The sequence below is a fragment of the Propithecus coquereli genome, unplaced genomic scaffold, assembly GCF_000956105.1.
Source record: "Propithecus coquereli isolate 6110/MARCELLA unplaced genomic scaffold, Pcoq_1.0 Scaffold53, whole genome shotgun sequence".
NCBI lineage: Eukaryota > Metazoa > Chordata > Mammalia > Primates > Indriidae > Propithecus > Propithecus coquereli.
In genome coordinates, this window is record NW_012151174.1 from 1,263,011 (window position 1) to 1,273,513 (window position 10,503).

Sequence of the window (10,503 nt, forward strand, 5' to 3'; positions counted from 1 at the left end):
GCAGGGTAAAGGGGTTGGAGCGGGATGGGGAAAGTTCAAGGCGGCTATGGCAGACCAGAGATGGTTCCTGACCCAGCCTGGGGAAGGGAGGGTCAGGGAGGGTTTTCTAGAGAAAGGGGTGTCTGATTTGGAAGCCGTAGAAGGGGATGGAAGTAGCCAAGAAATGCCAGCATCGCTCCCTTTGCTTGTCATTCTCCCATGACTCCCCGCTGCCTGATGGACAAAGTTCAGGCTCTTTAGCCAGACATCCATCCGCTTAACCGTTTACTCAACGAGCATTCCTTGAACCCCCTACTTGGCCCCATGCCACGCCGGTGATGTTGAGGACACAGTGAGGACCAACACAGACTTGTTCCTGCCCTTGTGAGGCTCTTGGAGAAAGTTCAGGTGGCAGAAAGGACAGGGGGGAGGGAGGAGGAGGCAACCAGGCCCAGGGCCAGGGCTGGAGACAGGGACTCGGGAGGGGGAGTAAATATGCAAGAGCACGGAGGTTATTTTGGGTTTGTCTTGGTCACTTCTGTGTCCCCAGTGCCCAGTAAGCCCCCTACCCTGAGTTCCCCAATGTCTGGCACAAAAGGGGGACCAGTGAGTCCATCCATGCGCTCATTCATTTCTGCAGGATTTCCTGAGCATCTGCCGGGTACCGGGCCCTGTCCTTGGTGCTGAAGATTCAGCAGCGATTGAGACAAACCAGGTCCCCGCCCCCGCAGAATTTATATCCTAGGGAGAGGACAGGCAGACAGACAGTGAGTAGGCAAACTATGAAATGTCTTCTCAGAGAGCCAAAGAAATAAAGTTCATGTAATAAAAGTGTCTGGGAAGCTCGTTTGGGGGAGGTCAGGTAAGGCCTTTCCAAGCAGGTAACATTGGAGCCGAGACCAGGGTCAGACAACGGTGTCAGCTGAACACTAACAGTGACGTTCGCGGAGCATTTCTGTGTAGATTCACTCATTGAATCCTCACAACAGCCCTGTGAGGTCTGTGCTATATTATCCCATTTTACTGACGGGGAAATTGAGTCACAGGGAGACTGGAGTCATTTGCTCATGATCGCAGAGCTAAGAAGGGGAGAGCTGGGATTTGAACCCAGGCCATCTGGGCTCCAGAAGCCTTTCTCTTTACCTCGTGCTGCACTGCCTTTCTGAGGAGAGGGCAATAGAGGCGGCGGGAACAGCCAGTGCAAAGGCCCCGTGGTGAGAGTGTGAGGACCGGGGAGGAGGAGGTGGCCGGGGCTGGGGCAGAGTGAGCCGCAGGGGGAGTGAGAGGAGATGAGGGCAGAGAGCTGATGGGGGCAGATGGGGCAGAGCCTCATGGGCCACAGGCAAGAGTCTGGTTTTTACCCAAGTGAGACGGAGCCACGGGAAGGCTCTGGGAGGGCGAAGGACCTTGTCTGACCCAGGTGTTCGCAGATCCCTCTGGCTGGTGTGAGCTGCAGACTGTGGGGGCAGGGCGGGAGCAGGGGGGAGGCTTCTGCGGTGTGTAGGATCAGCAGGTGGATTCTGGAGAGATTTTGAGTATGGCGCTCACAGGCTTTACTGACAGATTGCTTGTTTAGTGAATGGGGCGGAGGGGGGTTAACTGCATCTCTGATGTTCAGGGCCCCAGCACCGGAAGGACGCAAGTGTGGTTAAGTGAGCTGGCGAGCTCTGCGGGAGGAGCAGGCTTTGGGAAGGGAAGTCCTGGGCGCCCTTCCCGCCGGGCCCCTGCTGCTGCGCTGGGCCTGACCCGCGCTCTCCCGTCGCCCGCAGCCCTGTCCTGCCCGGCCAACAGCCGCTACGAGCTCTGCGGCCCCGCCTGCCCGGCCTCCTGCAACGCGGAGGCGGCGCCGTCCAACTGCTCGGGGCGCCCGTGCGTCGAGGACTGCGTGTGTCTCCCGGGCTTCGTGGCCAGCGGCGACCAGTGCGTGCCGGCCTCGTCCTGCGGCTGCGTCTTCGAGGGCCGCCCGCTCGCGCCGGGCCAGGAGGTGTGGGAGGACGAGCTGTGCCAGCGGCGCTGCACCTGCGACGGCGCCACCCAGCAGGTGAGCTGCCGCGACACCAAGGGCTGTCCGGCGGGCGAAAGCTGCGACGTCCAGAACGGCCTCCTGGGATGCTACCCCAACAATTTCGCCAGCTGCCAGGCGTCCGGGGACCCGCATTACTTGAGCTTCGACGGCCTGCGCTTCGACTTCATGGGCACCTGCACCTACCTGCTGGTCGGCTCCTGCGGCCAGGACGCGGAGCTGCCCGCGTTCCGGGTGCTGGTGGAGAACGAGCACCGCGGCTCCCAGAGCGTGAGCTACACGCGCGCCGTGCGGGTGGAGGCCCGCGGGGTGGAGGTGGCCGTGCGCCGCGAGTACCCGGGGCAAGTCCTGGTGAGTGACGCGGCGCCCAGGGCTGGGGGGAAGGGCAAGACGTCCCCTCGGAAGAGTGGCAGCCCGGGATCCTGGCTGGGGCCGAGCTGAGCGCCTGCTAGAAGACCCTGTGGCCGGAGGTTAAGGCGCAGGCCCCCAAGCCAGGTGGCGCTGCCGGCTTTGCTCTGCGACATTGCCTCTCACAGCCTCAATTTTTGCCTTTTGTCAAAGGGAATGAATAATAAGAGGCTGCCCCCCCGGGTGGGAAGCACTTCACAGAGTGGTCGTGGGATTTGCCGAGCTAATACCGTGGGGCATTTGAAAGAGGCGTTGGTGCCGGACAAATGCTCAGTCAGTGGTGGCTGCGATTATTTTTACTGTTATGAGCCCTTGGAACTGTAGATTTGTGCATTTTCTGGAGGACGGTGAACTTTCAGAGAGCAAGGTGACACGTCAGGCGGCATGTGAAATGTCGGGTACTGGGGGGGGTGTGTGCTAGGCCAGGGTCGGGGAGGTGCTGGGCTCACAGGCGAGCTTATGTGGCCACGGGTTTCTGGGCAGAGGGTTCTCAGAGGATCCACCACACAGAGTCAAGAACCACTGATCTTCGTTAAAATAAAATAAAATAAAAATGGAAAAGGGGGTTTTTGAGATGTGAAGGACGCAGGGTAGGCAGCCAGGCAATAGAGATGTGGAAGAGGGTGGGAGTCTTGCAAGCAGTGGGTATAGCAGGTGCAAAGGCCCTGGGGCTGGACTGAGCATGGTGAGTTCAGGGTACCTACATGGCTGGAGTTGCAGGGATGGGGAGTGGGATGTTACTGGGAGGGTAAATGGGGCTTGGATCATTTAGGGCCTTTTAGGCCATCGTGAGGGGTTTGGATCAAAGCTGACACCTAAAACATGGGGTAGGGGTGGCCGGGTGAAGAGTGATGTGTGGTGTTCCAGAAGGAGGGCGTGGCAAGTGCAAAGGCCCTGAGGTGGGGCTGAGCATGATGTGTTCAAGAGAGTAGCAAGGGGGTCAGAGAAGCTGGAGGCAGGGGTGGGCCGCAGAGCCACGAAGACCCTGACCACTTGGCCCTCCTGTGTCTCTACCCAGGTGGACGACGTCCTTAAGTACCTGCCCTTCAGCGCAGCAGATGGGCAGGTGCAGGTGTTCCGCCAGGGCAGTGACGCTGTCGTGCGCACGGACTTCGGCCTGACTGTCACTTACAACTGGGATGCCCTAGTGACTGCCACAGTGCCCAGCAGCTATGCTAAGGCCCTGTGTGGGCTCTGTGGGAACTTCAATGGGGACCCAAGTGACGACTTCGCTCTGCGGGATGGGGGCCAAGCTGCCAATGCACTGGCCTTCGGCAACAGCTGGCAGGAGGAGACGAGGCCCGGCTGTGGAGCAGCTGAACCAGGCGACTGTCCCCAGCTGGACTCCCTGGTGGCCCAGCAGCTGGAGAACAAGACTGAGTGCGGGATCCTCGCTGACTCCAAGGGGCCCTTCCGGGAGTGCCACAAGGCACTGGACCCCCAGGGTGCTGTGCGCGATTGCGTCTATGACCGCTGCCTGCTGCCAGGCCAGTCTCAGCCACTGTGTGACGCATTGGCCACATATGCTGCTGCATGCCAGGCTGCCGGGGCCATCGTACACCCCTGGAGGAGTGAGACACTTTGCCGTGAGTACCAAGAGTGGCAACTGGGGGGGGCTCGGCCTTATGTATATTCGTTAACGTGTAAACATCCTTAATATATTTAATCCTTATAACGGCCCTACGAGTTAGAGTAGGGACTATGGTTATACCCATTCAACAGATGAGGAAACTGAGGTTCAGAAAGGCTCAGTTACATGCCTGGGATCAGGACAATTAGAAAGTCACAGATGGTAGGCATGCAGTCAATATTTGCTAAATGCCTGAGCACATCTGGTGGCCCCAGGTCTGATTTCCACATGGCAGCTGTCATTCAGAGCTGCAGCGCTGCCTTTAGAAGGAGTCTGTCCCCTCTCCAGTTCTTCTTGGTCTCCATCTGGCCTACTTCACTCAGAAAGCACATGCCTAATGACAGCTAGCGCCTGTGTGTCATGCTTCTCACTGGGCAGGTCCTGTTCTAAGGGTTTCTCATTGAATCCCACAACCACCCTGTGAGGTGGGAACATTCCTAGTCCCATTTTACAAATGGGGAAACCAATCCACAGAGATGTTAAGTAACTAACCTGAGGTCACACAGCAAGTGGAGTGATTAGAGCAGGCTGGCTCCTGAGTTTGTCGGGTTTATTATCATGCTCTGTGGCCTCTGTGGAAATTGACGATCTCTTATTTCCTTAAAGCTACTGTTGTCCTTCCACTCTGTGGAAGTTCTAGAAGACTGGGTCATGAGGGCTTAGATACGCAGAGGGAGGCCTGCACCCAGCACAGACTTCGACAATTATTGACATTTTACCATTCTGAGTTTCCACTACCTTCCACTCCACTCCTCTATTTTTTTGTGGAATATTTTAAAGCAAATTCTAGACACCCGAGTCCTCCCATAACTACTTCAGTAACCATCTGTTATTCAGTAACAGAAAGTGACTTTTAAGAAACGTGACCCCATGCTGTTATTAGCAGTAACAAAAATAACACTAATTCCTTAACATCGTCTAAAACCCAGCGTGGGTTCAAATTTCCCCAGTTGTCTAAAAAATAGTGTTTTTCCAGTTTGAATCTAGAGCCAAACCAGATCCACACAGTATATTGGATTCATCTGGCTCTTAAATCACTTTTACTCTATAAAAGCGTCCTTCTTTTTTTCTCTCCCAACATAGTATGAAATTTTTGAAATATACAGAAAAGGTGAAAGAATTTTATAGGGAACACCCATATACCCACCCCCTAGACTCTACAATGTGACATACACATCCTTCTGTCTACCCTCCCTTTTGTTCATGCCATTTATTTATTGGGGAAAAAAACAGGTCATTTGCCCCGCAGAGTTTCCCACTTTCTGGATTTGGCCATTTGTTTCTTCACAGTGGCGTTTAACGTGTCCCTCTGTCCCCTGGCTCTCCCGTAAACCGGATATTAGCTCTAGAACAGCACGGTCCGCTAGAACTTCGATGTTGATGCAAACGTTCCATGTTTGAGCTGCCCGATATGGTCGCCGCTAGTCACATGTGGCCGTTGAGTACTTGAAACGGGGCTAGTGTGATGGAGGAACTAAATCTTCGATTTGATTTCATTTTAATTAACTTACATTTAAATGATCACAAGCAGTTAGTGGCTACCATAGTGGACAGCACGGAGACTCGGTTTGGTTCAGTTTTAGTCCTTTTGTTTTGTGTTTTTATAGACTGGAGTGACTAGAGTTTGGAGAGTGGAGCGGGAAGGTTTTGTTTTGTTTTGTTTTTTCCTCTTTATGACACTGGCTAAATATTTTAATTGCTACTCTAGAAGGAAGAAGCTAAAAGCACATTCACGAATACACTGCAGAGATCACACACACACACACACACACACACACGCACGCACGCACACACGTGTGCGCGCGTTTATGTGTGTTTGAAATATGTGCCACATCTTCAACATCCTCTAACCAACTGGAATAAGGTCATTAAAGACATAATAGGTGACTCCAAACCGCAGTTAAAATGGAAAATAATCTTAATTCTCAGGATCTGATTAACCGTGATATAGTGTGTCCCCCAGGCCCAACTGAACACAGGGACCGCTTGCGACTGGACCACTCACGTGTGAGTGTGTATGAGCGCGCGTGTGTGCACACGTATGTGTCGGGGGGTCAACTGCGTCACCCTGGGAGCAGGAATTCTTGATCTCGATGGCTCCCCTCCCTGCAGCGATGAGCTGCCCTCCCCACAGCCACTACGAGCCGTCTATGCACGGCTGCCCGCTGTCCTGCGGAGACCTGCCAGTGTCCGGGGGCTGCGGCTCCAAAGACTACGAGGACTGCGTGTGCGACGAGGGCTTTGCGCTCAGTGGTGAGTCCTGCGTGCCCCTGGCCTCCTGCGGCTGCGCGTACCAGGGCACCTACTACCCGCCAGGCGAGACCTTCTACCCTGGTCCTGGGTGCGATTCCCTTTGCCACTGCCAGGAGGGTGGCCTGGTGTCCTGTGAGCCTTCCACTTGCGGCCCACACGAGGCCTGCCAGCCATCCGGTGGCATCCTGGGCTGCGTGGCTGTGGGCTCTGTCATCTGCGAGGCGTCGGGAGACCCCCATTACACCACCTTCGATGGCCTCCACTTCGACTTCATGGGCACCTGCGTGTACACGCTGGCTCAGACCTGCGGGAACAGGTCTGGCCTGCACCAGTTTGCCATCCTGCAGGAAAACGAGGCCTGGGGCAATGGGAAAGTCAGCGTGACCAAGGCGATCACGGTCCAGGTGGCTAACTTCACCCTGCGGCTGGAGCAGGGGCAGCAGAAGGTCACGGTGAGTGCAGAGAGCCCTGGGGTGGAGGCGATCGCTGGGTGGGGCACAGGCAGCGCTCTGCCCAGGAGCAGGGGCCACAGAGCCCAGAGTGGCTGTGGGAGGCATGGGGTCCCCGGGGAGAGGAGGCGCTGGTCAGAGCCAGAGCGGGAAGCCAAGGAGGGAGGAGGCCTCAGGAACCTGGGACCTGCTCCCTTGTGGCTTAGTTTCCCCTTTTTTTTTTCAAGACAGAGTCTCACTCTGTTGCCCGCCATGGCGTCAGCCTAGCTCACAAACTCCTGGGCTCAAGCGATCCTCCTGCCTGAGCCTCCCGAGTAGCTGGGACTACAGGCATGCACCACCATGCCCGGCTAATTTTTTCTATGTTTTTTTAGCTGTGCAGCTAATTTCTTTCTATTTTTTTTAGTAGAGACGGGGTCTCGCTCTTGCTCAGGCTGGTCTCGAACTCCTGAGCTCAAACGATCCTCCCACCTCGGCCCCCCAGAGTGCTAGGATTACAAGCGTGAGCCACCGTGCCTGGCCAGTTTCCCCTTTCTCTGTCCCTCAGTCTCGCCCCTCTCTGCCCCTGGGTGCATTGACTATCCCCTCTGAGTATCTCTCCCACGCCCTCCTGCCTTTGTCCCCACCCTCTGCCCACTTCACCCCTGGTCCCTGTCCTAGCCACCTCCCTGGTCTCCCACCCACCAGCAGGATGTAGTGCAGTCAGAGTGGGGGAAAGTTCAAGGACAGAGGACAATCCGTGGGTGACACTATCACCCCGTTAACAGCAATAACAACAATAACAGCGGCTATGGTTTTGATATGGCTGACCCCAGACCTCGTAAGCTGCTAAGCACTTCGTGTCCCTGGTGCCATCTTATGCTCACGACAGTAGCTGGAGGCAGTATGATTTGCTTGATTCTAGAGAGTCGTAGGTGCCATCACTGGCCCAAAGTCCCCCAGCAAAGGCAGGACTTGAACCCTTGTGCTGCTCTGCTGTGCTTTTCTAACAGAGAAGATTCGGTCTCACGTGGAGACTGGCATTTCAGTTACACTACAGGGACTGCCCCTGAGATCCCACTAAAATGCAGGCACACAGCCGTTGCTCCAGCAGCGGTATTGACAAGGTTCCCAACGAAAAGCTGACTTTACCGGGTGCTCGCTGCGCACTGCGCACGCGTGACATGATTTACTATACATATTTAATACACGTAACCTAATGTAGCCCACGTTCCTGCTATAGCTCCTGACATTTAGCTGGCTCTAAATATATAGGAGTTGTTGGTGTTCTTGTTATTTGCATGTCACTGAATTCCCCACCTTCCTTATGAGGTGGAAATTATTAGTATCTCCTGCTTCACAGATAGGAAACTGAGGCACAGAGATGAAGTCACTTGCCCTTCACCACCACCCGGCCCTGCTTGGGCAGTGTGGTGGCTGATTCTGATTTTAGGAGACTCAGCCAGGAGTGTGTCTTTCTCCCGCCTTCTCCTCTGATTTCTCACATTTCCGAAAGAATCCAATGCCCACGGTGTTTGCGATAAGGAAGGACGCACGAGCGAGTTGATCAGGGGTGGATTTGCAAGGCGTTGTTGGTGCCCTGTAGCCTTTAACTAAAACTATGGGTCCTCATCTCACGAGTTGTCACTCCATCGAGACCTGTGTTGGCTTCCTGTGGCTGCCATAACAAATTACCCGAGTCGTGCGGCTGAAAACAACAGAAATTTACTTTCTCGCAGTTCTGGATGCCAGAAGTCCAAAACCAAGGGGCCTCAGAGCCATGCCCTCTCCAAAGGCACTAGGGGAGGACCCTGCCATGCCCCTTCCAGCTCTGGTGGCTGCAGATGTTCCCTGTTTTGTGGCAGCAGCAGTCCAGCCCCTGCCTTCGTCCTCGCGTGGCCTTCTGCTCTGGGTGTCTCTATGTCCTCTTCCCGCTCTTACAAGGGTACTTGTCGTTGGATTTAGGGCCTACCCTAATCCGGGGTAATCTCTTCTCGAGATCATTATCCTAATTTCGTTTGCAAAGGCGCTTATTCCAAATAAGGTCACGTAGTGAGATTCCAGGTGGATATATCTTTTGGGGACCACTGTTCCGTCCACTACAAGAGCCTATCATTATACCCATTTTCCACATATGGAAACTGAGGCCCAGAGAGGTAAGGTCACACAGATATTCAATGTCAGGCAGGGGCTTGAACTAGGGACTGACCCCTCAAATGTGCCTTCTGAAGCGTGGCATCTCCCGCCTCCCAGGTGAACGGTGTGGACATGAAGCTGCCCGTGGAGCTAGCCGAGGGCCAGATCCGTGCCTACCAGCATGGCTCGGACGTTGTGATCGAGACCCACTTTGGCCTGCGTGTGGCCTATGACCTCGAGTACTATGTGCGGGTCACCATCCCAGGCAACTACTACCAGCAGATGTGTGGCCTGTGCGGGGACTACAACGGCGACCCCAAGGATGACTTCCAGAAGCCCGATGGCTCACAGGCAGAAAACCCCACCGAGTTTGGCAACTCCTGGGAGGAGGCAGTGCCTGGCTCTCCCTGCCTGCCGCCGCCCACCTGCGAGCCAGGGAGCGAGGACTGCGACTCAGACCTCACGTGTCCTCCCGAGCTGGAGGACAAGTACCAAAAGGAACAGTTCTGCGGGCTTCTCACCAGCACCACAGGGCCGCTGGCCTCCTGCCACAAGCTGGTCAGCCCCAACCGTCCCTTCCAAGACTGTGTCTTCGACCTCTGCGTGGGTGGCGGGAACCTGAGCATTCTCTGCAACAACATCCACGCCTACGTGAGCGCTTGCCAGGCAGCCGGCATCCAGGTGGAGCCCTGGAGGACCGAATCTTTCTGTCGTGAGTGAGGGGGACACCGGTGGGCAGAGCGAGGGGTCCGCTGAGGGGCAGGGTGTGGGGAGATTGGGGCACAAGCGGGGTAGACCCTGGGCCCGCAGCCCCGCCCTCCTGGGGCTCCTGATGGCCACCACTGCTTGCAGCGATGCAGTGTCCCCCGAACAGCCACTACGAGCTCTGTGCAGACACCTGCTCCCTGGGCTGCTCCGCCCTCAGTGCCCCGCCGAAGTGCCCAGAGGACTGTGCCGAGGGCTGCCAGTGTGATTCCGGCTTCCTCTACGACGGCAAAGCCTGTGTGCCCATCCAGAGCTGCGGCTGCTACCACAATGGTGTCTACTATGAGGTGGGAACCCAGGAGTCCGGGAAAGAACCCGAGGCCTCATCCTGGACCCCTCCCATTGCCCATCAGCCCCACGGCCTGTCCCGTGTCAGCCTCCTGAGTGTCTCCCCTGCCCCCCCTTCCCCCTCACCGTGGCCTCATCTTGGTCCAGCTGCTCCTCCCCCACCTAGGTCCCTCCCAGCCCCTAATTTTGCTCCCTCTGGTCCACCCTCCACATGGCATCGGTAATGACCTTTCTAAATATGACCACGGGCCCTGAAGCTTTATTTAGACCCTCCCTTGGCTCCCCAGGTCAAGTTTTGGCTTTGTATCATCCCAGGTCTGGGCAAAGGTGGCCTTCCTGATGACAACGATGAGACTTTGTCTCTGCTACACCAGCTGCCAACTCCCTCTGTTTCCTTCCCCCCGCCCCCCGTACACAGTCAGTCCTTTCTCTTTGACCCTAGTGCCTGTTTGTTTAAAGTCCACCTCCCACCCAGCGCTGCGAGCTCTCTGAGGCCGGGGACCCCTCTATTGTTCTCCTCACACAAACAATAAGAGTAATAACAGCTAATATGCAGATGGTGCTTACTATATGCCTGTTCCTGTTTTAAGTGC

General features: G+C 55.8%; 1 protein-coding gene across 1 annotated transcript in view; it reads left to right on the forward strand.

Annotated features, from left to right (window-relative positions):
- FCGBP (Fc fragment of IgG binding protein) overlaps window positions 1-10,503 on the forward strand; it is a 68,037-nt gene that overhangs the window by 27,524 nt on the left and 30,010 nt on the right. Inside the window, exons 6-10 of the mRNA XM_012656970.1 lie at window positions 1,749-2,353; window positions 3,429-3,996; window positions 6,153-6,745; window positions 8,975-9,569; window positions 9,710-9,909. Of these exons, the coding sequence (XP_012512424.1) occupies window positions 1,749-2,353; window positions 3,429-3,996; window positions 6,153-6,745; window positions 8,975-9,569; window positions 9,710-9,909 (2,561 nt within the window). The remainder of the gene's footprint in view (window positions 1-1,748; window positions 2,354-3,428; window positions 3,997-6,152; window positions 6,746-8,974; window positions 9,570-9,709; window positions 9,910-10,503) is intronic.